The sequence below is a fragment of the Pogoniulus pusillus genome, chromosome 20 (genome assembly GCF_015220805.1).
Source record: "Pogoniulus pusillus isolate bPogPus1 chromosome 20, bPogPus1.pri, whole genome shotgun sequence".
NCBI lineage: Eukaryota > Metazoa > Chordata > Aves > Piciformes > Lybiidae > Pogoniulus > Pogoniulus pusillus.
Genome location: NC_087283.1, coordinates 23,317,706 through 23,344,066, shown reverse-complemented (window position 1 = coordinate 23,344,066; position 26,361 = coordinate 23,317,706). Strand labels below are relative to the sequence as shown.

Below are 26,361 nucleotides of genomic sequence, written 5' to 3'. Positions count from 1 at the left end.
CATTTGCTGCTAAAGGATGTGAACAATGGTGGTGGCAGTGAATTGAGAGGCTAATTCTGTGGGGATGTACCTTTATACACTAACAAATTTTATTACTGCTCAACACAAACAGGTTTTGTCCAACCCCTCACCCTTCTGCATCCCATATTCCAGTCTAACCTAGGCCTCTGTGCTGTTTTTGTTCTGTCACCATCTGTGGCTGCCATATTCCTCTGTGTGGATTTTCAAACACTAGCACTACAAAAACATAAGTAAGTGCATGTAAAACAGCTTTTATGGTTGTAAGGTAGAGTCCTCATTACATCTTCATGACAACCCACTCTAGAGATTATCAATAACTCCTGTTCTGGGTTCTGGACCTGTTGTGAAGTGTTGCTGTAGTAACATGGTAGCCTTTGACCCAGAGGGTGGATAATTTGATGTTCTTTAAGATGATGCACTCTAGCTCAGCATTTTTGAGGTGTGCAGCTCCAGCTACACAACTCTTCTATTTCCTCAGTAGCCTATATCCAGTATTGCAGCCCAAGGTCACCTCGCAGCTCAGCCCTCTAGTTACAGAAGCAACCTGAAATCTATTTCCATCTACGGCAGGTTTCAAGGTGCGATCCCAAACTCCTGGCAGCATGGATGAGGACAGTACAGCCTGCCCATGGCAGGGAGGTGCCAGGCTCTTCTCAGCAGTGCCCCATGATAGGGCATATGGCAAGAAACACAATCTGGAACCCAGGAAGTTCCATCTCAATGTGAAGAGAAATTTCTTAGCTGTGAGCAGGCTGCCCAGGGGCTGTGGAATCTCCACCTCTGGACACTTTTGAGACCTGGCTGGGAACATTCTTGCTTTGGCAGAGAGGTTGTGCCTGATGATCTCTGAAGATTCCTTCCAACCCCTACCATTCTATGGTTGTGCCTTCCAGGCTCAGCCCTACAATCTAAACTACCCAGTAACAAAAACTTTCTACACCTTTATAAATCCTCTCCAAGGCTGCTTGAGTGAATGTAGTGCAGGCCTCCAGCGGACCCACCCTTTTGAGACCACTTATGTGCAAGCAAGTAACTACCTGGAGGGGGTTTTCTACCATGCTACACTTTCAGTGCCAGCACTGCAAGTAAGCTGAGCAATTGATTTTTTTTAAGCCTGTTTTTCAGTGAGTTGCTCTTGCTAGAAGCGGTAAAAATTAATTTTAGGACCACAAGAGTCGTTCAGGTTGGAGACCTTTATGATCGTCGAGGATCTGCAGCTGCCGCTCCTGTCCTCGCTCAAGTCTGACAGCCTGCAGCGGGTGAACGCTCACCTCCCTGGGGTGAATCCCTGCCAGCGCCACAGCGCGGCTCCAGGCGCAGAGTGCGCTAAGGGTTCCCTCAGCCATCAGGCCCAAATCACAGGGCCGCCATCGCCCTCCTGCCCCACTAGAAAGGGCCAAGCTGGGCCTTCCGCCGTGAGACGCGGGCTCCAGTCCGGTAAGGAGTTGGTAGGAACTAGAGTGGCGGGGCCCTACGGGTGCGCAAGGGGCGGGAAGCCTCGGGCCCGCTCGGTGCCTCGGGCCCGCTCGGTGCCTCGGGCCCGCTCGGTGCCTCGGGCCCGCTCGGTGCCTCGGGCCCGCTCGGTGCCTCGGGCCCGCTCGGTGCCTCGGGCCCGCTCCGCCGCTATCCCACAGTGCTCCGGGGCGCAGCGCGCGGGACTGGCAGCGCGCGGGCCCCTTCCTCCCTCCGAATGAGCCCCGGCGGCGGCGCGAGGCACGCCGGGAGCTGTAGTCCTCCGCGCCCCCGCAGCGAGCGCTCCGCCGCCAGCAGGACTCGCAGTCCCGGCGTGCCGCGGGCCGCGGGCAGCACGGGCCGGGTGGGGCGGGGAGCGCGGCCGAGAAAGGCTGAGGGGGTTCGCGCCGCGCACGGGGCCCGCTGCCGCCGCCGCCATAGTGGGAGCCGCGGGGTGAGTGCGGGGCGAAGGCGTGGCGCGGGCCCCAGGTGGCAGCGGGAGCGAGGCCGCCCGCCCTCGACCGGGCGCATGGCGCGGCCCCACCCCGCGATCGCCGGACCCGCGGCCACGGCCACAGCCCCGCCGCGGGGCGCTGCCGGCAACCGCGGGCTGGGCGGGAGCCGGCGGCCGGAGCCGCCCTGACCTTCTCTGTCTTTGAGGCGCCGGCAGCGCGACTCTCCGAGGTGCAGCGGCCGGGCCTGCCTGGCTTACTGGTCTGAGGAAGCTGAGCAGCCACCGGCGCTGCTGGGGTCGCGGAGTTGGCGGGGGTGGGGCGGGCGCGGCGGGGCCTCGCGTGTGGGCAGGAAGGCTGCGGGGGGTAGAAGGCTTTCGTCTCTGTTCTCAGGGAAGTGAGGCGCTGCTGCCGCGGTGAGCCTGGACCCCAGTTTGAGGGAATGAGTCCCTCCGGTAATTGGGAGGTGGACGCTGCTCCCCAGCCCTGCAGGATCACCGGCGCTTCCCGGGAGCTGCCGAGTGCTCCAGTATGCTTTGGGCTGTGCCGCCGCACCGGGCTGAGGCATTGGCGTTTCTTGACACCGAGTCCGGCATCCCGCGGTACTCCTGGCACACTTGGCGGTGGCCATGGCGGTGGGGTGGGTGCGCTCCGGTAGCGGCGCGGAGGTGGTGTGCGCCGTGGAAGTTGGAACGGGAGCACAGCGGTTCTCTGCACCGCGGTTCTGCTGGTGGCCTTGCTCGGCGGTCTCGGCAGAAGGCTGTGTAAGGACTGAAGCTCGTCCGATGTGGCTGCATCGCTTTGTCACGTGGGAAACGACAGGTTCCCGCTTCCTTGGAGCAGACCCAACCGGGGAGCATGTGCTCGGTGAGCTGCTGGAGCCGCCTGCGTTTCCCCTTTGAATTGCCGGTTTCCGGTGTGATTATAGCAGAGGTGACTTTTTCTCTTCCACCTCTATAGTTGCTGTCGCTTTTAAGCTTTAAAACTGATCCAAGCCAGTGCAAGTTTGTAGTATCGAGGTGCTTGCTTTGCATTTTATTGGTAGCAAGTAGCTTTCTGAAGACTTTTATACTCTAAGACACTCACTTAACCCCTAAAGGCAGGCTGCAAAACCATTCCACCTCTTCCTTCTCTTCTGGAGTCTTTCCCTTCCAGCGTAGCTGTGTCTCTTGGAGCTGGGCTTGTGGCATTTGCGTTGTATTGCAGCCAAACTGGAGCATAAAGCCAGACTTCAAACTAGATTTAGATTGGATGTTAGGAGTAAGTTACGCACCATGAGGGTGCTGGAACACTGCAACAGGTTGCCCAGAGAGGTGGTTGGGCCAATCCCTGGAGATATTCAAGATGAGGCTGGGCAGGGCTTTGGGCAACCTGATCTAGTGGAGGATGTGCCTGCCGACTGCAGAAGGGGTTGGACAAGATGACCTTTGGAGGTCCCTTGCAGCCCAGCCCATTCAGCGATTCTGTGAATGCATGGGAGGAATCGTTTGCAGAACTGTTGCTTTAGAGTTCAGTCTGCCTCCTTCTGGACAGGACAGCCTTCTGCCTTCTCTTTTTCTGGGAGGACTTGTGTTTAAGCAGCCTTTCTGGTTTTGTGCCGTGGGGGCTTCCTTTAGAAAGAAACAAAGGCATTTCAGAGAGCTCCGTGTAGATACTGGAAGAGAATTTTCTGTCTGCAGCATCAGTGTCAATGAAAATCCTCAGTTAACTCAGTGCAGTCAGGTGTTGGCTCACTTTAGAACTCATATTTTCCCCCTGGGGTCCTAGTTACTGCTCTACGTTCTTCCTAAAGGGTCTTTGGTGGATGGTTTGAAATAGATTTGCTTTAACACCTCCAGATCTGGAGCAGAATGTGAAACAGGAGCACTCCTCTGCGGGGATTCCTTCTGCCTACTGCTAAAAGAGGACTGTCTGGTCATGGAGGGTGTGCAGTGTATGTAGCTGTGCCTGATCAGGGAGGGTGTGCACTGTGTAAGGCCTGCAGTACCTACTGCCAGCTGCAGGCACTGGGATTTCTCCCTGCTGTGCCCTTGCTGGTGCTGTGGGCAGCCCTGTTTCTGTGCCCCACTCTTTTGCTCACACCCTGCTTCTGCTCTGTTTGGGGAAGGGAGGAGGAAAGCAGGAGGGATGTGATGGGCTTGCAAGTGTGAGGTAGGGAGGGAGATAAACTGCAGGAGAACTTCTGGGCAGTTTAGCTTTTCCAGGTGTACCTGGGAATCTGGAGCCCATCCAAAGAGCTGGCATGTATGTAGAGTGGGAGGACAGCAGCCTTGCTGACACCCAGAAAACTTTGGGGATCAGAACTGTGTGGCACACACTACAGCTCCCTGAAAGGAGGCTGCAGTGAGCTGGGGTTGGGCTTTTCTCCCTAGTCTCAGGTGATAGGAGAGGAAATGGCCTGAAATTGTGCTGGGGAGGCTTAGGTTGCAGGTGAGGAAAAATTTCTTTGCTGTAGGAGTGATCAGAGATTGGCACAGGCTTCCCAGGGAGGTAGTGGAGTGCCCATGCCTGGAGCTATTCCAGAACTGTGTGGCCACAGCACTTGGGGCTGTGATTTAGTGGCCATGGTGGCTGGGTTGCTGGTTCCACTGGGTGATCTTGGAGGGCTTTTGGAACCCAGACCATTTTGTGATTCTGTCCTGTCTCAGCTGACTCTGGGACTCTGCTGGGCTCTCAGATTGTGGGCAGGATGAGCACTAAGCTGTAGGCAAAGTGAAAGCTTTCCCTAGGTCATCCTCATCACCTTTATTTGCCAGTGGCTTTGGACATGCTGACAGAGGTAACAAAAAAATGCTCACTTCAGGTTGGCATCATTCCTAGAGTTCTTTGTTCTAGTGAAGCTGGAGGAGAGGAAGAAGAGGCCTTAGCTGGGGAGAGTCCATTCCCCATATCTTGCAGAAGGACGCAGCCTGCGCCTTGTCACTCCTCCCTATTTTCTCCTCCCATCCCTGCCCTGCTCACATATCTGGACTTCATTATTTTTAGACTGAAGGCATGTTTGGGTAATGCCGTTTCTTGCTAGGAGCAGATCCTGAGTGAAGCTGTCTGTTGAAGTCAGGAACTGCTGCCTGGCCTGCCTTAGCTCCATGGAGCAGTCAGCACCTGTGGAGAGGAGGTGAAGGCCCCCAAGAGGAGCACTCCTTCCTTTGTCTCTGAACGCATTAATTCACTCAGCTGGGAATTTTACAGCTTGCCAACAGGGAGAGGTTGACCACTAGGTCAAATTGTCCTGCAGAGAGGTCCAAGGTGTTTAAGATGAAAGACTGATGCTGTTGCGTATCTCCAAGTAAATTCCATGCTTGGTTAGCCCTGTGTTTGTGTGTGTTCTGGCCTTGGTTTAGCCTGAAGAAGAGAAGGCTTGAGCAGAGCTTAGTTGTAGTCTCCAACTCCTGCTAGGCCACTGTCAGGAAGATGGACCCAGACTTTGAACAGGATACTTGGTGGAGAATGTGAAACAAGGAACATGGATTGGAACAGAAGGGATTCAGGTTGGGTACAGCAGAGCTGCCTTCTGTGTGAGGGAAATCAAGTGCTGGAACATGGTGGCTGCAGAGATCCTATGGTCACCTTCATTGGAGTGCTTTGGGGATTGAAGTGGGTAAAGGCATGGGCAACCTCTGGTACCTGACCCTGATCAGAGCTGGACAAGGTCCCTCAGAGTAATTCAGGTTTCTTCTGAAACTCAGAAGTTTGCTTTTGGTGTTCTCAGGTGATTCTTGGTGTAGCTGAGTAGGTTGGAAAGAAGGTTCAATGCTCCTGAGAGGTTGGCTTCATTGTGTGCAGTAAACACTCCTGTCTTGGGAAGTTTCTGTGGTGATGGAAAAGAGAGAACAGGAAAATAGCCCCAGAACTGTTTGCTGCTTTACCTTTTTCACTGCAGTCTGAAGACTGCTCGCTGGGAGCTGCAGGGGGTGAGAAGAGCACTGCTGGAGCTCTGGGTGTCCATATTTGCTCTTGTTAATCAGTAGTGAGGAGTGCTGGAGCATGCTTGCCACTGGATTGTGGCATCAGCCCGGGCCTGCAGCACAGCCTGGGAGGGAGCCTGGCTGCTCTCCTGCCATGCCCATTGCCAGCCCTTGCAGCCAGCCAGCCTGGCTGTGGGCCTTGATGCCATGGTGTGTGAAGCCAGCTGTGACACCTGAAATGAGTGGAGCCTTTTGTGCTCTGAGGACTTGGGGTGTAGTCCTAAATGGACAATAGTTAACAAATTCACAGAATCACAGAATGGACTGGAAGGGACCTCCAAAGCTCATCCAGTCCTGTGCACTCAGCAGGGACATCCTCCACTAGAGCAGGTTGCCTGGAGCCCTGTCCAGCCTCACTTTGAGTATCTCCAGGGATTGGGCCCCAGCCACCTCTCTGGACAACCTTTCTTCTGCACCAGCATGTTAGAATGTATGGCTTTGAGGCTTGTCTTGGAATTCTGCCTTCTGTGATGTTCTGCAGACCAGGAAGCCTTTACTAAGTTTACCTGCCAATGGCGGTCGTTGATGGATTGTTGGACCACCCTTGAAGCATGCCAGTCCCTGCAAGACCCTGCTTTGCAGGCTCCTGCTAGTTTGTGTTGGCATTTTCAGAACGTGGAGGACCTTTCACAAGTGCAGGTCTGCCATGCTTGAAGTCCAGAACCCTTCATGTTCTAGTGGCTAGCAGCAAGCTTACAGGAGTCCAGGTCTGCTATAGCTGCAAACCCAGCTGCTGACTCAAGCAATTCTGTGGCCCTTCTGCACACTGCAAAAGTGTGCTGCTAGCCTCCTGCGCCAGACTGCACTGCTAAGGCTGCACTGGAAATGCTGGGGTCAGTTTTGGGCCCCCTCACTCCAAGAAGGACGCCTAGGGGCCTGAAGCAGGTCCAGAGAAGGACAATGAAGCTGGAGAAAGGTCTGGAGAATAGGGCTGGTGAGAAGCAGCTGAGGGAGCTGGCAGTATTTACTCTGAAAGAGACTGCGGGGAAACCTCATTGTTCTACAGCTCCCTGAAAGGAGGTAGGAGCCAGGTGGAGTTGGTCTCTTCTCCCAAGAAACAGGCAACGGGACAAGAGGAGACAGCTTCAAGTTGCCCCTTGGAAGGATTAAGTTGGACATGAGGAACAATTTCTTCCCCTTGAGGGTTGTCAAGGCCTGGGCCAGGCTACCCAGGGCAGTGATGGAGTCCCTATCCCTGGCAAGGTCTCAAAAACCATGGAGATGTAGTGTTGAGGGCCATGGTTTAGTGGTGCCCTGGCAGTGCTGGGTCTGTGGTTGGACCTGATGATCTCAAAGTTCTTTGCAACCTAAACGGTTCTTTGGTCCACATTTCAGGAACTGTGATCTGTTTGTGTGTCAGCAAGAGACTTCTGCTTTTGCCAAGTAAAAAGATGGGTTTTTCCCCAAGTTCCATCTCTGGGTGGCTCTGCTGATGCTTCTGGAGCAGGGAAGTGGATTTTGGCACAGTAGGCCAACAGCTGTCGTGGTCCTTGTTTGTTGAGGGAAGCCCTAAGAAGAGGTTCATCCAGGCAGACTTTTGCAGAAACGGCTTCTAAGGATTGTGCTCCACTTAGGAGTTGTGGGCAGTCTCAGTGTGTTTGTGCTGGCCTTTCCTGCCTCGAGTTAAGCTTGAGAAGGGAGAAGAGCAAGTGTAGATAGGAACACCTGAGCTGGGACAATGGAAATGATTTGTGGGTTTGGAGTTTGTGGCCAGAAGATCTGCTTGATGGCACTGTGAGCCTGGTCTGAATCAAGATCACTCGAGGCTGTGGGAGAGCTCTGTTCTCTTGTCGTCCTCTTGTCTCATACCTTCTTTCCTCCTTGGTGTTTGCTGCTCTGGGTCATGCAGCTTCACATGACAAGGGTGCCATCTGCTAAGTGCCGAGGCATATGAGGCAGTGGTCCTGGGACAGCATAGCTTGTGATACAGGACACCTGGTGGAGGAACCTATAGGGAAACACGGAGAGAGGCTTTGGGATGCCTCTGGATTTCCAGTCCCTGGCTGAGACTTGCAGATTGTCACTGGTGGGAAGCATCCTGGTTTGTACCTTGGGCAAGCTCAGAGCTAAGTGACCTTTGTGCTTCAGTCTGTGTGATAGAGCAGCTGAGAGTCAGCTCCTATTAAGCTAAGAGCTTGTGACTTAGCTGCTGTGGTACCTTGGAAGGGCCACAGCCTGTGACCTCTGGGTGATGTCACAGCTGAAGAGCTCCTTCAAGCCACTTGTAGACATGCTGAGACATTTTGTTTGCAGTGAGGAGATCTGGCCAGAGCAGCGAGTGCAAGGCAGCTCCTTCAGAGGGGGGAGTCCCCTGGGATGCTGGACTGTCAGGTGGTCACACTCCTTTTGCTACTTGTTCTCCCCTTGTCTGTGAGTTTTGACCTGATGCTAGAACATTGCAGGAACCCCCAAAGTCTGTAATCAGCAAAGTGTTTCATAATCAAGTGTGGTCTTTCACAGCGGCTTGGTACAGAGGTGAGATTTGTCCTGCTCCATCCAGAGAAACATCCTGGCCTCCTGTGAGGATCTGTGTTTGCTGTGCTCTGTGCACACTCCAAGTGGTTCCTGCTTTCTGCTGATGCTTTGTTCTGTGTTGCAGGTGTGCAGGTGAGGAGCCATGGGGGACAAGCCTATCTGGGAGCAGATCGGGTCCAGCTTTGTCCAACATTACTACCAGCTCTTTGATGCAGACAGGACTCAGTTAGGAGCAATTTATGTGAGTACCAACAGGGGCTGGGTCTTGCTCCATTGCCTTCCTAGGGTTCCTAGTTTGATGGGTGAGGTGCAAAGGGTGGGATTGTGGGTTTTATCCTGACCCCAGGATGCCAGTCAGTGCAGTCACTCAGCTTTTCTTTACTGCATTTCTTTGTTTCATTTCTCTGGAGCTTTGTCTGCTTTAGCTATAAGCAGACTGGTAGCCCCCACCTTGGCTGTTTGACAGTGGCCCATAGAGGAGGAGACTGATGATGTTCCTGTGGGGAAATACTCTAACTTCAGTTTGCTGTTAATTGGCAGGCATGGATTTGCTTGGGTCACAGGAATCACAGAACGTTAGGAGTTGGAAGGGACCTCCAAACTCATCCAGGCCCAACTCCCCTGCAGGGCAGGTCACACAGGAACACATCCAGCAGGGTTTGGAAGCCCTCCAGACAAGGACACTACAACCTCTCTGGGCATCCTGCTCTGGGTCTCCTGCACCCTCACACTGTTCCTGTGGCACCTTCTCCAGCTAGCACCCAGTGCCCTGTGTGCGTGTCCTTGGCCATCCCTGAGCAGAGCCTGGCTCCATCTCTTCACATCTTTAGCAGCAGCAATGAGGGCAGGCCTCAGGTTCTTCTGCTCCAAGCTTCCAGCCCCAGTTCCCTCAGCCTGGCCTCACAGGAGATGTTCAACTGGCTGCAACAGCTTAGGGGCTCTCTGCTGACTCCTGACGCAGTTTCCCTGGAGTCCTCGTGTGGCAGGGTTCAGTCCTTGTATGGATTTAGCAGTTTGTTCCAGGTGTTCTGTGCATCTCAGCTGCATTAATCCTCAGAGCATTCAAAAGATTGAAAATTTTGACCCCAATTTGACTGGATTAAAAAAACTTTCTTTAAAAAAGTAAGTAATTCAGTTTAGATGAGTTGTGAGGAAGGAATTCCCCCCCCATGAGGGTAGCAGGGCACTAGAACAGGTGGCTCAGAGAGCTCCCAGTCGGAGTGTTGTATGCTGGGTGGATGGGGCCTTGAGCAACCTGATCTACTAGGAATCTTCAGCCCAGGGTAGGAGGGTTGAACTGGAGGCATCTTTCAGTTCCTCCCCACCAACCTATTCTGTGAGTCTGTGACAAAATGGTTTTAAAATTATTTTTGCTCCTTATCTGGGACAAAGTAGATTTGGCTTCCAAATGAAACTTTTAAGTAGCATACCCCAGGAATATCAGCTTCTAGTTTTGGGGAAGACTTCTTCAGAAGATGCAAAGTGCCCCTTGTGTGATGTTGCTCTTTGGAATACTGTGGGGGGCCTGAGGCACTTCAAGAAGACACTGCAGTCTCAGCAGCCCTCCAGCAGCACACCCTGTTTTGCTGACCTGCTCCTCTGCTGGATGAACTGCACGAGCCTTCACCAAGCTCTTGAGGGTTGGAAGTGGCTGCATGAGCACTCACACCCCCCCTTTACCCAGCTGTGTCCACCAGCACTGGCAGCAGCTGCTCTGTAGATGGTGTGTATTTGCCATCGTGAGGTGTTGCCTTAGCTTGTAGAAGCTGTGTACAGAGAGCCTCTGAAGCAAGGAGAAAAAGGAGTCTGTGTTCAGTCCACATCTCCAAATACAAAGGCACCCAGCAGCTTCTGTCATGGTGTTACCAAATCTTGCTGAATCCTTAGAAAGCTGCTGCTAAGTGGAGGCTAATGAAACTCCTGGAACCGTGGAGCTATTCCACACAGTGTCCTCCTGGGCTCTTCCCACCTTGGGCTCTCTCTGCCTTTCATCACCCAGTGGAGATACTAATGCACATGCGGTCAGCACTGTGTGATGGCCTTGGAGACGCTAAGCTATGGAGGATGGGACCCTGTCTTGTATGGCTAAAATCCACCAGGGTCACAACTTGCCTAAATGTAGAGGAAGTTCCACAGAAATTGGCTTTTTTCTGAGAAGCTTTTGGTGGGCTGAGAAGCTGGAGATGAGCTGGCACTGAGTGCTGCCAGCACAGCCCCTGCCCTGGGCTGACCCCAGCAGGGGCAGAGAGGGGATTTTGCTGCTCTGCTGAGACACCCCTTGCAGTGCTGGAGCATCTCTGAGTCCTCAGGCACAGATGTGACCTGCTGCAGCAGGGCCAGAGGAGGCCACAGCAGTGCTGGCAGGGCTGGCAGGGCTCTGCTGTGAGGCCAGGCTGGCAGAGTTGGGGGTGTTCAGCCTGAAGAACAGAAGGTTCCAGGGACACTTCTGGTGGCCTTGCAGTGCTGGGAGGGACTCCGGGAGAGCTGGGGGCAGCCTCTGGAGCAGGTCCTGTTGTGGCAGGCCAAGGGCGGATGGTTGGAACTGAGAGAGGGAGCTTGGGAGTGGAGAGAAGGGAGAAATGTTTGACACCGAGGGTGGGCAGAGCCTGGCCCAGGCTGCCCAGAGAGATGGGAGCTGCCCCCCTGGCTGGCAACACTGCAGGTGAGGTTGGTTGTGTCTGAGCAGCCTGCTCTGGCTGCAGCTGTCCCTGTTGAATGCTGGGAGTTGAACTGGGTGACCTTGCGAGGTCCTTTACCACCCAAAGCAGTCTGAGAGTTGATGAGCTTCTTGCCTTCAGAGAACCTTAACAGCAAACATCTACAGCATGCAGAAGGGCAGCAGGGAGCTCTTGGATCTGTTTTTCATTCCTGTCTCTGCTTCCACTGCAAAGTCCAGTCCTCCAGGGCTCTTTTACAAGTCCAGTTGAGCTTTTGTTTACCTGTGCCAGGCCAGTCCCTTTTGCTGTGATTTGTCTGATTTAGAGTACAAGGTTTTCAGGTTCTGCCCCTGCAGTTGCTCTGCTTTCCTCCACTTTGGGTGTGTGGCTACTTACTATGAGACTTTTTCAGTCTTTCATGGCAATTTCTCATTTGCAGGGGTCTGGGGATAGAGGAGGCCTTGCTTTTTGTTTTGGAAGAAGTTGCTTGCAGGATGTTGGCAGCAAGTGGCTGTGAGGGTGACCTGTAGCAGAGAGCCAGGTGAACATTAGTGTTGGGTTTCAGCAATCTTTCCTCACCAACTTCATCATTGTCCTCTGCTGCTCTTTCAAACATCAGGAGAGTCCTGCACCACTGGTCACCTGCTGCTTGCAGGTTCTGAATCCCCCCTGCCTTTGGGGCTTGCCATCATTTGAAGGCTGTAGTCCTTCAAGGGTAGCCTTGTTCCCTGGGATCATCTCCTGGCAACTCCAGGGAGCAGCAGAGTTGGTGTCATGTAAAATGCAATTGGTGTCAGCCAGGTGACCTGCACTGTGACTTTGGGTGACACAATCTGTTTCCTCTTAAAAGGAACATAAGGAACATGTCTGTGGTCAGGAGGAGACTGCATTCGGGGGCTCTTGGTACTTGTGGCTGTGCCTGACCCTAAAAGATTTTGTGCTGTTATCCCTGGTCTCCTTCTTTGGCTCCTGCTACATTGTGTTATTCCTTCTGAGGATGCTTCTGGAATGCTTGAGACTCTTGTGCAAGTCCAGCACAGCAGATGTGGCTGGAAGGAGAGCTTTCTGATGTCGAAAGCAGGGCCTGGAATATCTACCAGGCAGCACGCAAAGGGAATTCTTTGGAATCCGCAAGGTTCTACCAAGACGTTCAAAGCTTCGGTGAGAGTTGAAGGACTTCCCATTCAACGCTCAGAGAGAGAGCAGAGAGTCACCTGTCAGGTATTCAGACTCAAAAAGGTGGATGATTTGTGACAAGGGTGCCCAAGAACTTGGGCATTCAGGTGGAGGGTGAAGGTGTTGCTTGGCGATGACTGCAGGCAGGACCCAAGTTAAACTGAAGTCTTCTTCCATGGTTTCAAATGGGGTTTGGGAGGGCAGAGCTGTATTAGCAACAGGATATTGTGACTCAGGATCAAACAGAGCATCAAAACAGGGCAGGAAGGTTCTTACCTCTTGCTGTTGCCCCTGCCACAGCATCCTCAGAGCACCCTCCTCCTACATGTGAAGAACTTGTAGGCTGAAGCACGCCTGTCACTATATGCCCACAGGACAGCCAGTTAGAAAACCTCTGGAGGCACATTCTACCCATCTCGGGTCAGCAGGGTACTATGCATATCAGTGCCTGAGAGGAAAAAAGGCTGGAGGACAGAACTCATCTTGTCACATTTCTTCCTGCGTTTCTATCTCTACATGCTTGGCCTCTGTACCTGGGATTGTGGTTTTGGTGTCCTTTAGGCTTTCCCTGAAAGCTAAGTCTGCCCCAGGGACTTCTCTGCCAGCAGAATCAGGATGCTGCAATACAATCTGCTGAATGTCTACTTGAGTATTCCACACTTTTTCAGTTGCTCGTTGTGGTTTCTTTCCATTTCTCTGAGGTAGTTTCCAAAGACCTGGATTCTAAGGATCTGTGCCAAGTAAACAAAGTTTCCAACACGGATTGCTTAGAGATTGTCATGGGTTAATGGCTCTCTTTTCCCTCCCCCCAGATCGATGCCTCATGCCTTACGTGGGAAGGACAGCAGTTCCAGGGCAAGGCAGCCATCGTGGAAAAGCTCTCTGTGAGTCTGTAACCCTTACCAAGTGCTTGGGGAAGCTGCTGCAGACTACCAGTTAACTGCTTCTGAAGATTGTGTTGATTTCAGCAGGTTAAAACCCTTGAAGATTGCAGCTTTTGGTCTTCAGAAGTGTGGCTTCATTCAGCGTTGCACCAGTGGCTCTGCTGGGGGACTCTTAATTGTCTCTGTTAGTTTGCAGGGTTGCTTGGTGGCTGCAGTTGCGTCTGACTTTGATTCCCATTGTGAAAGCCTAGGTCCTGACCTGCCCCTGTGATCTAGAGAAAGGAAAGGTGCTTTCTTTGTTCTTTTAAAGCATGCCAGGGATGTAGCACAGCAAACCTGTGATGTGGATCTCCCTGAGGAAGATGCTAAACTTGCTGTGGCAAGAAGCAGTTTATTTGCTGATAAATGAACTGCGAAATAAATCACGTAGTGGAGAACCCAGCTTAGCCTCAGTGCTGCACTTAGCAGCTGTTATCAGCACTTCAGTACTTTGAAGCCAGCATCTCCTCTTCAGTGACTCAGAGGAAAACATTTCCTGGTGCACAGAGGCTGAAGCTCTGCCTGTTCATGTGGTGAAACTGGGAGAAGCTTTGCCTTCAGAGTCACAGAAGCAGTGGGTTTGAAGGGACCCTCAAAAGTCCAACCCCCTGCAGGCAGTAGGGACACCTCCAACCAGAGCAGACTGCCCAGGGACACATCAAGTTTGACCATGAATGTCTCCAGGATGCAGCCTCAAGCACCTCTCTGGCAGCTTGTGCCAGTCTCTCCCCACCCTCCCTGTGCACAACTCCCTCCTTTTGCCCAACCTAACTCTGCTCTGCTCCACTTCCAGACCATTGCCCTCAGTCTACCCCCACAGGCCCTTCTGAACAGTCGCTCCTCAGCCTGCCTGCAGGTCCCCTGAAGATACTGAAATGCAGCTCTAAGGTTGCCCTGAGCCTTCTCTTCTCCAGGCTGCACAGCCCCAACTTTGCCAGCCTGGACAGTGCCAAGGCTGTGTTGGTGTGACAGGGTTCTGTCACCCAGGTACTTGATGCTTACCATTTGGAGTTGTCCATGTTTTGAGCGTGGTCTAAGCTTGAAGAGGAATTCCTCCCCAGTGTCTGGTTTTCCTCAAGGGGTGTTCCTTGCACTGTGAACTCAGCCACACTTGCATCTGCTACGTGAGCAGGGAAGGCTTTCTTTTCAATGTTTGTGCTTCTTGGTCTCCATCTCCTGCTCCTTTTCCCCTGCTCCTGCCTGCTCTATGGCAGAGATGGTGCCTGCTGCTGTGCAGCTTCCCCTCAGGTGCTGTTAGCCGAGAAATGTGGATTTCAAGTCCTCAACACCAGTTCTTGCTCAAACATCTTGCCTTTGTTTTCATGGTCACTTTAACAAAGAAGTAAATTTGGAGTTGTTTAGTAAACAATCTTCTAACACTGTTCAGAGCAGCTTCGTGCATCCTGCCTGTCCAGGCTGCAAGTTCAGCTGAACTGAAGCTCTTTGGGCAGTGTCATTAGGCTAGGAAAAGCTCCTGCTTCATGTCTTCGTGCTTGAAAACCACAACTGTTGTTATCAACCCTGCCAGAGTTCAGGACTTCCCAGTTCAAGACAGCGAAGTGCTGGAGAGAGTCCAGGGGAGGCTCCAAAGCTGCTGAGTGGCCTGGCGCAGCTCTGGGAGCAGCAAATTTTGAGAGCCCTAGGGCTGAAAGCTTGCAGAAGAGCAGCCCCAGAGGGCAGCTGAGCAATGCTCAGCAAGAGCTAAAGGAGCTGGGCGGGGGAGCAGGAGGCTGGGACCAGACTCTTGTCAGTGGTGCCCAGGGACAGGACAAGGTCAGTGGGCACAAACTGGCACCCAGGAGGTTCTATCTGAGCAGGAGGAGAAAGTTGTTTGGTATGAGGGTGCTTGAGGCCTGGAGCAGGTTGCCCAGAGAGGTTGGGTTGTGGAGTCTCCTCTGCAGAGCTTCCAACCCATCCTGGGCAAGCTGCTGTGGGTGCCCTGCTGGAGCAGGGAGTTTGGTCTGGATGGGACCCAAAGGTCCCTTCCAACCACACCATGCTGGGGCTCTGTAAGTAAGTGTTGAGTTGCAACAACTCCCCACGCAGTGCAACCAAAGTAGCCTAACACTTGTAACGTTGGGTTTGCTGCATCTTTGTTTTGCAAGGTAAAGAACACAGTGACTCTGCCTTTCCCTATTTTCTTTCTTTGTTGTTGCAGAGCCTCCCTTTCCAAAAAATCCAGCACAGCATCACAGCACAAGACCACCAACCTACACCTGACAGCTGTATACTCAGTATGGTAGTGGGACAGCTGAAGGTAAACTCTTTCCGTTGCAGGTTAACAGCTGCTCACCTCTGAGCTTTTTGCAGGGTTCTAAGCCTGCCAATCTCTGCAAACATACCAGTGCCTCTTGGGTGGGGCATCCTTCTGCTGTTGAGGACGGGCAGCAAACTGCTCTTCCCTCCAGACAAGCACTGCATAGAACAGCAGCCACTGGGCAGTTGTGTGTTCTGCCATGCAAGGAACCATGCTCTTCCTGCGCATAGGAAGCACCACCCAAGCTCTGGAAGCACCAACATGTCCTTCACCCTGCTGCAGTGTGATGGTTTGGGGTTTACCCCGCCCCCCCCCACTTTTGAATTTGCCCCAGCTAACTCAGATGGACCCTGGGAATATAGATGAAGCAATTTATTTACAGCTAGCAGAATTTACAAGCAGCTATTTACAATATATACAGTTATATACAATTATATACAGAAATATACAAAGGATAAACAATACAAAAGCACAACTCCCCCTCCCAGAAACCTGAGTCCCCAGGAGGGGCTCTCAAACCACCCCAACACCTCCCCCCGGCCCTCTCAACCTTACCCCAGTCCTCAGGAAGAAAAAAGAGGTGCAGCCAAGAGGTTAGGGAGCAAGGTTAGTAGGAGCAGGGTTAATGAGATGTGACCAGGTCCAAGGCAAAAGCAAGAGTGAGAAACAAAATGGAGAAAAAGTTTTTCTTCTTCCCAGAGTTCTCAGCGAGACTGTGAGAGAAGTTGACATCAATTGTTTTCATTTCACTGCCCGTTATCTAGTTCTGTTACCAAAACATTCTAGCTTGCTTCAAACTAGCACATGCAGGAAGGTCTTGGCTTCCCCTGCTGCATTTAAAAGCATCGTTCTTGGCTGAGCACATCTGGCTGAGTGTGGTGTGTGCTGTAAGCTCTGCCTCCAGCTGTGGCTGGATGTCACTGGATAGCTGCCAGCCCTTCAGTAAGTCTGTGCTGTTCCTCTTTCACAGCACACAGTGCAGTCTTGGTGCTAATGCAGGCTAGTACCTCTGTGGTCAGAACTGGGTCAGCAATGGGGGTGTTGCCTCTGAGCTCAACCACTGCTGAAACAGTTCCTCCCTAGGAAGAAACCAGGTTATTTGTGATGACATTGCTGTTTGTGTTCTGCTGCTAACTTGCATGGCTTACCCAGCCTCTTGCTCTTCTGAGGAAATTGGGGCCCTGCTGTATTTAGATCCAACTCGTGGGAGCTGTTTACACTACTTGGCAGTGAAAGAAATTGTACTGGAAGCTGTAGAAAATAGCCTGTGGAGTCAGCTGCAGGCAGGACATGCTCTGGGTGTGGCTTCACGTGGTGATAGTTACAGTGAGCAGCTTGTCAGGGTTTGGTCCAGCCATGCTCTCCAGCCTTTAGAATTACTTCAACCCAATTTCTTTTAAATAGCTGCTGAGCTTTCCCTCTGCAGGTGACTCAGGGTGGCCCCTCTGCATCAGAGCAGCCCAGCTACCCTTGCCTGGACTGTTCACTGAGCAAACAGGACTGAATGTTTGCCTCTGCTTGCTTGGCTCCTCTCCTTACTTACTCGGGGCTGGGCAGTTGAGCAGCATAGTCCTCGGGGCACTGCACCCCCCTCTAACACAGACAGCTTGGCTCATGCAAGTTGCTCCTGCTTCCTAGCTGCAGGTTGGGTTCCAGCTTGCTCCTTGCTCACTCCTACCAGTGCAGGCTCTGAGGAAGGAACCGCAGCAGGGCATGGAAGGCACTGAACTGCAGGGGTGAAGTCAGACATGCTGAACTCATCTCTCCACAGCTGAGTGCTGGGACCAAGGCCAGACACATCTTGAAGGTTATTGCATAATCATTAACCAGATCCCAGCCTGCAGCAGTCATTGTGCTGAATCCCATGGCCAGACACTACATTGGTAAAGGTTCCATGAAGTTTTGGCTTTTCTCATCCTTCAGTATGGTTGTTGGGGTTGTAGGTGTAGTAGAGCTCCCCATCAATGCCATGGCCTGGAGCAGAATTTCTTACTGGTTTTGTCATCTAAATTTCAGCAAGCTGAAAACATTCAGAATAATTTGGGGATCCTGTGGTAGAGTGTCTGAGAACCTGGAAAAGTCCACCTGGATCCAATTGTGCCTATTGTCCTGGTCTAATCCAGCCTGTAGGAGATGAAACGTTTTTCCACTCTTCACCCATTTGTGTCTCCAATCTTAGCCTTAAAAAGCACATTTTAATGCCTGGGAATGCTGCCTTTCAGTGAGGAAGTGTTGAGAAAGTCACAATCGCCTTAGAACTTGGCTCCTTGCTTCTGCCTGGTGTGACCCTTACAGAGGTGGCCAGATGAGCAGTGACAGTCTGCAGTGTGACATGAATGTGAACCTGGTTGTTGTATGTAGAGGATGCTTCAGTGCCAACACCTATGTGCTGGCAGCTACTGTACTGCTGTTCTCTGTACTGCGGAGTAACTGGGAACAGCTGAGTTGAGGTGGGTGTGGTGCTCCTCCAAACCCAGCTGCAGGGGTGCACTCCAGATCCCTCTAACATGCCCTTCCTAAGAAGACATTCTAGGCATGATATTGAATGGATCTTCTGAGGCCTTAGTTGCTTAAACTAAGTGTCAGACGCTGAGTGGGAACCTCCACTGAGCTGAACATATCACCTGTTTCTTCCCTAAACTGGGAGGGTTTGATCATGTTTGATTTAGAGGAGAAAAGACAAACCAAGCAGAAGAATCTTCTGCTCCCCATGCATATGCTGTGGGGTGAGCTGCTACCAAGCTAGCATGAAGCCCCAGCTCTCTTCTGAACTGTCTCAAGAACAGTTTTGAAGGAGTAATGGGGCCAAGGACAATTCCTGTCAGACTGTTTCGGTTCCTAGAGCCTTTTGCCTTGAACAGGCAGCTTTGGGGTAGGTTCATTCTTTGGCCGCTCCTGCTGGAGGTAGTTTGACCTAGATTGGTGGAAATGGTTACTGCCCTGTTAAAAGGTATATCTGCCTCTGTGCTGCTGCACTCTGCAGCCCTGCATGCTAACACCCACATTCCTGATCCCCAGCATGGCTGGGGTTGGAAGGGACCTCTGGGATTAGCCACTCCACCTCTCTGCTCCGGCAGGACACCCACAGCAGCTTGCCCAGGATCATAATGCCCAGTAGGGGTTGGAAGCTCTGCAGAGGAAGAGACTCCACAACTTCTCTGGGCAACTTGCTCCAGGCCTCCAGCACCCTCACACCAAACAACTTTCTCCCCCTGCTCAGCTGGAACCTCCTGGGTGCCAGGTTGTGCCCCCTGCCCCTTGTCCTGTCCCTGTGCACCACTGACAAGAGTCTGGCCCCAGCCTCTTGCCCCCAACAGGTCCTTTAGCTCTTGCTGTGCATTGCTCATCTGTTCTCTGGGGCTGCTCTTCTGCAGGCTTTCAACCCCAGGGCTCCCAGCCTTTGCTGCTCCCAGAGCTGTGCCAGGCCCCTCAGAGCTCTGCAGCAGCTCCTGTCTCTCCTGAACTGGGGAGGCCAGAACTGGATCTGAGTTCTCCAGATGTGGCGTCACCAAGCAGAAAGTGTAAATGAGTAAAAACCTAAGATATTTTGCAGAAGAAAAATCATCTACACTGAGGGGAGTGGACACAGCAACCCTTTGGAGAGGATGTTGGAGGGTAACAGGACCTCTAAATAGGATGAATGTTCCTAATGCAGCTCTCGGTTACTGGCAGAAGCTTTTGGTGAAAATCACGTTCAGAAATGAAGATAGGAAGGATCCTCTCTAATGGAGGCTGGGATAGGGAGTGATGGCTTTATTCTTCTCCATAGGTGGAATGAACATCCTTGCACTGATTCCAGTTCTGTTGCCACTTGATTGTTGTTCCTTTTTCTGGGTGCATGCTTGCCTCATCTAGGAGCAGTAACCCTCAGCCTTCAGGAGTGAGTTTGCCTTGGCATGGTGCTGCTTTGCTGCTGTCCATGCAGTACGTTCCCAGCATGGCCATGCTGCTCCAGAGAGTAACCTCTTTCTCCTGTCCTGCCAGGCAGATGATGACCAGGTTCTAGGCTTCAGCAAACGTTTTGTTGAAAAGTTTTCAAGGTGCCTGGGCGTGCACCAACGAAGTCTTCAGGCTAGCCCTGCACAATGTTTAGCCCCCCGGCCTTGCCTCTCCTCACCACCAGCCTGGTTAAGTAAGGAGTGATCTCTTCTATCACTTCACCTGGGCTGAGGAGCATGGCTGTGCTTGCAGCTCCTTGGAGCAATGTGGCTCTCCCAGAGTGTGAACTTGAAGTGCTGGTTGCAGACTTGCCTGTGAATAACTAATTGCTCCGTGGTGTTTCCTGGCCTTGAAAAAGGAAGGCTGCAGATAAAGTTCCTGGGTGCTGTCGTCCTGCATGCTGAGCACTGCCTAAAGCCTGACAGTGAGGCTTGGTGTTTGCACTTGCATGTAAGAGTACTAGGAGCCTGCACTTCAGCCACCAGCTGCTGTGGGTGCTTCTGCAGGAGCAGAACTCTTTGAAGCAGACAAAAGGAGCAAATCTGAGTTTCTCCACTGAGATTGGCCGCTAAAGTTGGCTTCCAAAGCAGTGTTGTCTAATGCTGTGATGTGACCTTCCATCAGCTACAAGCTGAAGTTTGTGGTTTGGAACCTTCAGGTCAGAAGAAACACAGAAAAGCTGGAAGAGTTCAGAGAGCTGCCAAGATAGAATCAGAACTATTTGGATGGAAAAACTTGTAAGGTCATTGAATCCAACTGTTAACCCAGCACTGCCAGAGCACTGCTTAAACCATGTCCCTCTGTGCCACATCTCTACAACTTTAAACTCCTCCAGGTTGCCAGTGTTGGGGACTTGTGGGGGTTGGAGAGGAGATGGACAAAGGCAGTTTGCTTGAAATGCAGGTGGAAAGCAGTTGAGTACTGCCAACAAACTCTTCTTGGTAGGGCCAGACAGTGTGACAAGGAGCAGTGGTTGCAAACTGTAGCTTGAGACATTAGATTAGATAGAAGGAAAGCTTGGTTCGGTATTTTGGCTCCTCTGTTGTGGTGTGTTTGGTTTGTTGGTTTTTTTTTTCTCCTTCCACCAAAGGTTGAAAACCTGAGAAGTACTGGCTGTGGAGACACTGAAACCTCCATTCTTGGAGGCTAAGGCCACAAAGCTGTAGCTGATGCAAGGCTGCTGGTAGTCCTGCTATGGGTGTGAGTCTGGCCTGGAAGCAGAGCATCCTTTCAGTTTGGTTCTGTGGCTTTTTATTGCCATTTGAAACAATTTGAACTGCAGGGAGGAGGCTTTGCAGTAGAAAGGAAGCCCCTGCGTTGGGTGCCTGGGCTCCAACTGGAACATGGATGTTGGCTTGGAGCTGAATCTGGAGTGGGAAGTCAAAGCTTTCCAGTGAGGTTACCAGAGCAAAGAGCAGCAAAAGAGGTTCTGCTTCAACACAAGGGAACTTCTTTACTGTAAGGGTCACAGAGCACTGGCACAGACTGCCCAGAGAGTTGTGGAGTCTCCTTCTATGGAGACTTTCAAGGCCTGTCTGGATGTGTTCTGTGTTAGATAGTATTGTCCTGCTCTGGCAGAGGGCTTGGACTCGATCTCCTTGGGGCCCTTCCAACCCCTAACATCCTGTGAGCCTGTGATCCAGAGCTGTGCTGAAGATCCAAACTAAAATGCTGGGGTTAGCCTGTGCCTTGCAGAGCATCTCCAGTCACTCAGCTGGGCACCATTGCTGGATGTTAATGGGGTGTGTTCAGAATGTTGGCAGCAGACTCGAAGCTGTTCCAGGTGGATTCCAGGATTCTCCCTGGTTTAAAGTCCACTGTCACTTTGTGCTGAGAAGGTGCAACATGAACAGAGTAAAGCAAGCAGTAATGGCTGACTTCACTGGGGGGACTCTCTGCCTGCCCCAGAGCAGCTGCTGGGGGATGAGTTCCATTGGCTTTTAATCTTTAGTAATGTTTCCAGTTCTGAGCTGCACCACAAAGGGGAAAAGTCTCCTCAGGCCAAAGCAGTGAGGGCTGCAGTGCAGCAAGGCTTGGCAGAAGCTGAGACAGCCCACCCTGCTGATGGGATCTTTCTTCCCAGAGTGGTTTGCAGTCTGTTGCTGCCAGTAATGCTCAGCTTTGCTATGAAGGCTCTTGTGCAATGTGTGACAGAATCCATGGTGATTTGTGAGGAGGGGGGCAAAGGGCAGCTAAGAGCATACTGCTTGCTACTAGATTAGAAGTGTTTCAAGCTGACACCGAGATGAATTCATTAGCGCAATGGTCTGGTTGACTGGACAGGGCTGGGGGATAGGTTGGACTGGATGATCTTGGAGGTCTCTTCCAACCTGGCTGATTCTATGACAGCAATAACTATGGCAAACTTCCATCTGCAGCAATTTGATGCTACTCAGGTTTCTTCAAGACTCCTTTTATGTCCAGGAACTTACTAACTAGCAAGCAATAGTAATGTGGAGGCTCTAAGCCAGGCTAGATGAGGCCTTGAGCAACCTATTCTGGTGGGAGGTGTCCCTGCCCATGCCAGGGGGTCGGAACCCATTCTGTGAGTATCACTCAAACAGGATAAAAACTTGTCTGGAATGTAGTTGTATTTGATGGCCAGGAAAAAGCGGGAAAGGCACAAGCCCTGAGTTTTGGGGCATAGGTCACCTCTTTGGTGTGCACACACAAGGGGCTTTGCTGGGCAGAGCTAATACTGATCGCACTCCTCTGGCAGTAATTGGCAGCACTGCTGTGCTGGGTGCCAGCAGCTCGATGGGTGGCTGCTCTCAGCCAGCCTTACTGCTACATTCACACTGTGCTGGCTGCTGGGAGCTGGCTGCCTGGGCAGCCCACATAGGATGTTGCCTGGACAGACACTGTGTTGGCATTCACTTGAGTGACAGTCACAGAATGATTTGGGTTGGAAAAGCCCTCAGAGATCATCCAGTCCAGCAGCAACCCAACCCCACCACGGCCACCAAACCCTGTCCCCAAGTGCCATGGCCACATGGTTCTGGAACATCTCCAGGTGTGGAGGCTCCACCACCTCCCTGGGCAGCCTGTGCCAATCCCTGACCACTCTTGCAGCAAAGAATTTTTTCCTTGTCTCCAACCTAAGCCTCCCCTGGCACAATTTCAGGCTAGCTCCTCTCCTAGGGAGCAGAACCCAACCCCAGCTGGCTGCAGCCTCTCTGGGAGCTCCCCTCAGCCTCTTCTTCCCCAGACTGAACAAGCTCAGCTCCCTCAGCTGCTGTGGGTGCTTTCTCTGTGTTTATGCAGTTGCTTGCTGAGGGTGTGGTTCTCTGTCCCTTTCCCCACACCTGCTGACCCTGTGCTGGCCTAGGTAGCTGCCCAGCTCTCTGCTGCTGTACATCAACTGCCCTTCATGGGTTCAGTAGCAGTTCCTGAGAGGCAAAAACTAACCCAAGGCCCTTTTTGGTTTTCCTCTGACTAAGCACACATTAGTGAACCTGCACTTCATCTATCACAGGCAGCTGTCCCTGTGAAGCCTTGCAGGGGGTTCACACTGGGAGGCTGCTTTTCCATGCACTTGATCCTTGCAGCACTGCAGCAGGCCCACTGCTTTGGGATGCAGCAGCTGCTTCTCAGGGCTGACTTGTCCTACAGCCACTTTCCCACTGCCACAACACTTCTTCTGAGTAAAGATTTTTGTAGGCTGCTTTGCTCTTCAGCCTTCTCTGCTGTTGTGGGTGGGCAGCAGCAGAACACTGGGAACAGGCAATCCTGTTCCATGTGCTGTTCTGGCTGCTGCTCTCCAGTGCCTTTTTTTTAAATGCATTTCCTCACTTTTTCTGAAGCTGAGAGAGCAGAGCTGAAAATCCTTCCAGAATGTTGAGCTTAGTGCACTGTGGTCAGTGTGCTGCTGTTTGACTCCAGCTGACCTGGGGTCATTGGTGTTCTGAGGCTGTAAGTCCTGTGTGGTGTCTCTGAGCAGAGGTAGACATTCCTTAACTGGGAGAATTCACCTCCTCCTATTTCTGCTTTTGTAGCAAGGAAGTAGGAGCAGTGCAGGCACTGTAGCACCCCTAGATGAGCTGTCAGAGGCAGGAGCTGGGACGGCGCTGCAGAGATTCATTGTGTCCAGAACAGCTCACAGCTACAGCAAAGCTCCTGAACAGCGGCCGTGGGAAGTGCTCTGCTGCAGGCCAGCTGTGCCTGCTCTGGGAGAGTTCACACAGCCTGCGGCACTGCCTGCACCTTTCAGGCAATGGTGCTGGCATTGACTTCTGGAGACACTCCCTCCTGTCATCACTCCAAAGTACAGCAGCTACAGACTCATCTTGAAACTCCTTGGTTTGTGCTGGGTGCTGGGCAAGGCCCAAAGCAAGCCTATGTCTAAGCACTGAGGTGGGCATGGTCCTACCAGTGCTGAAGGAGGTGGGCTGCAGGTCTGCAGGGAACCCCAACTTTCAGCTGCTGTGTCAGCACTCATGTTGTTGGGCCTAGGATGTTTGTGTGAAAAGCCCTTTGGAAGAGAGCCTCTGGTTGTTCCTTGTCTCTAAGAGCATCTCCAGCATGAGACATCACTTTAGCATCAGTTGCTGAGCTGCTTCTGGGAGCTTTGGACCACACTTCTCCAGAGCAAGAGCTTGCTGATGTTGTTCCTCTCTTCCTGCAGGCTGATGAAGATCCTATCATGGGATTCCACCAGATATTTCTATTAAAGAACATCAACGATGCCTGGGTTTGCACCAATGACATGTTCAGGCTAGCACTGCACAACTTTGGCTGAGTCAGAGCCCGAGGCAGCTCTGCTCTTGGTTAGGGTTTGTTGTTTTCTCCTTGTCTCCTACTGGTATTACTCACACTCACGGAACATTCCAAATATCATACACAAAGCTGCAGCACTGCAAGCCTGATGAGCAAGACCTGTGACCTGCCTTCTGCTGAGTTTACATTGTCGCTAGATGAGTTTCTTGTGCATGATGTTTGGAAGTTAGACCTTAGCTGCATTTGACAAGAGAAATTCGTGTTGTACCAGCATGCCTCGGAAGAATCTGTAACACAATGGGTGTTGTGTTCTGTACTGACCAGATGCTCTAGAACCCAAAGACAGGAGGGAACAGCAGCCTGTGCAGCCCAGATACTGATTTGCTCAGATGTTCCAATGCTCCATTACACAATAAACCCATCAGATTTTCTTAACAGTTTAAATTGTTTTCATGAGTTGGATGTGGAGTTCATGGTGCTGCTCACCTCACCTAGCTTAGCCTGCCTGCTGGGGAAGTGCCTAAAACTCAAACTGAGGAGCAGTTTTTGTACCAGCAAAGGCAGTCCAGGTATGCCCCTGGCCAGACAACTTTTTCCCTCCCTCTCAGCAGGTTTTATGCCAGACTTCTCCTGCAGCATTTCATGCTGACTGCTTAGTTTCCACCTGTTCTGTTTCACTAAGGTAAATGCCTCAAGCAGTGCATGAGGATAGTCACAGTGGCCTACACCTAATGGACTCTTAAGTTAGAAGGGACCTTAAAGCTCATCTGCTCCAAGCTCCCTGCAGTCAACAGGGACATCTGCAACTAGAGGGTTGTGCAGACCCTCAAACAGCCTGATCTTGAACACGTCAGAATGGGGAAGCTGCAGCTTCTCTGGGCAACCTGCTCCAGTGCCTCACCGCTGTCACAGTGAAGAATTTCTTCCTTACATACAGTCTCCCCTTTCTTAGAGTTTGAAAGTTGTGTATCATCCTCACTCCCTGACAAAGTCCTTTCCTGACATCTGTGGTGGTCATCCTCTGAGCTTAGCAGGCCTGTGTCTTCCCAGGCAGGTATACAGGAGGTCAGCTCAGTACTTTCCTTCTGGGCCTGCTCACTGTCTCTAGCAATGCTTGGTTACAGTTTGAGTCACACCACGTGTGCAGTGCAGGTTTGCGTGGCTGACAGGGCCGTGTCCTCCCTGGAGGCAGGAGTGTTCCACCAGCGGAGGCATTCCTTAACATGGATCTTCCCAGCACAGGACCATGGTCTCCCCCGCAGCCCTTGCAAAGTCCATTTTCAAAGGGCTCAGCACACCCTGCTGGGCTTGGGCTTTCTGTGTGTAGAGAACTCTTCTGAGCCTGGTGGATGAAGCCTGGGATGGGTGTATTCACCCTGCGCCCATCCCTGGTCTAGCTGCTTTGGCCTTTGGATTGGCAGACAGCTGTTTTGGAGGCAGATGTGCAGGCCGTGCTGGGCGGTACTGCAGCTTTCTCGGGTATCCCCTGCTTCACACGGGGCTGCATCTATGCTGTCAAAGTTGTTGAGCACTTGGAGAGATGAACTCTTACAGGAGAGAGCTGTTTTCTGTGGGCTAAGCAAAGATCCAGCTGGTGCAGCTCCAGATCTAAAGGAAGTTTGGCACAGGAGGAAGGAGCTAAGAATAGTCCTGGCTCGTGAACCCTGCCCTGGAGAAGGGCCCAGCCCACGGAGTTAGTAGAGTCCCTTGCACAATGTGCTCAGAAAGCCAAGAGAGTGCTTGCTCAACAGCCACCTTCAAGGAATGATGTATGTGGCAGGTGGTAAGTTTAAAAAACTATTAAAAACCAGCTTTTAGGCCACTAAAAGTTGGAAGCAGTTATCCCCTGGCACCGGTCACGGAGATCTTTCGAGGGCTCTTTGTCGTGCCCTTTGCTCCTTACCTGGAGTAGCTGAACACCAGCGTCTAAACCAGCGCTGCTTAGACGCTTCTGAGTCACTCCGGAGGCCGAATTTACTTGTCTCAGCTCCTGGGTTTTGTACAGACGAGCCGAAACTGTCGCCTCCGGGGCAGGAAATTTGTGTGCAGCCGCCGAGGCCGCAGGGGTTTTCCCTCTGGAGAGCCTGCCCTGTCGCTGCCGGGGAGCCTACGGGCCGGGACACTGGAGCGGCCCGAAGGGTGCCGCAGCCAGCAGCTCCCCTTCCGCGCCTGGGCTGCTGGCAGCGGCGAGGATGAGGACGGCTGCGGTGGGAAGGCTCCCGCTGCGGGCGGGGCCCAGGGGAGCCGGCGCTCAACCTGCCCGGCTCCGCTCGTGGAACCTTCGTGCTGGCAGCAGTTTCTGCCCGGCGCACCAGGGCCCGGACCGGA

At 52.3% G+C, this 26,361-nt stretch overlaps 1 protein-coding gene across 2 annotated transcripts; it reads left to right on the top strand.

Annotated features, from left to right (window-relative positions):
- Window positions 1-1,820: 1,820 nt before the first annotated feature.
- On the top strand, window positions 1,821-24,477 carry NUTF2 (nuclear transport factor 2). 2 transcript variants are annotated; one of them, XM_064160696.1, is made up of 5 exons: window positions 1,825-1,930; window positions 8,495-8,606; window positions 13,011-13,082; window positions 15,280-15,378; window positions 23,942-24,477. In XM_064160696.1, the coding sequence occupies exons 2-5, from the start codon at window positions 8,508-8,510 to the stop codon at window positions 24,053-24,055; spliced, it is 384 nt and encodes a 127-aa protein (XP_064016766.1). In that variant the 5' UTR covers window positions 1,825-1,930; window positions 8,495-8,507; the 3' UTR covers window positions 24,056-24,477. The 2 variants fall into 2 exon arrangements, with proteins under 2 accessions (XP_064016767.1, XP_064016766.1); XM_064160697.1 differs by lacking the exon at window positions 15,280-15,378 and having other exon boundaries at window positions 1,821-1,930.
- Window positions 24,478-26,361: the final 1,884 nt, after the last annotated feature.

Coding starts and splice junctions, on each gene's coding strand:
- NUTF2 (XM_064160696.1), top strand. CDS start 8,508: ATGGGGGACAAGCCTATCTGGGAGCAGATCGGGTCCAGCTTTGTCCAA. Junction 8,607..13,010: donor CTCAGTTAGGAGCAATTTAT/GTGAGTACCAAC, acceptor CCCTCCCCCCAG/ATCGATGCCTCATGCCTTAC. Junction 13,083..15,279: donor CCATCGTGGAAAAGCTCTCT/GTGAGTCTGTAA, acceptor TTGTTGTTGCAG/AGCCTCCCTTTCCAAAAAAT.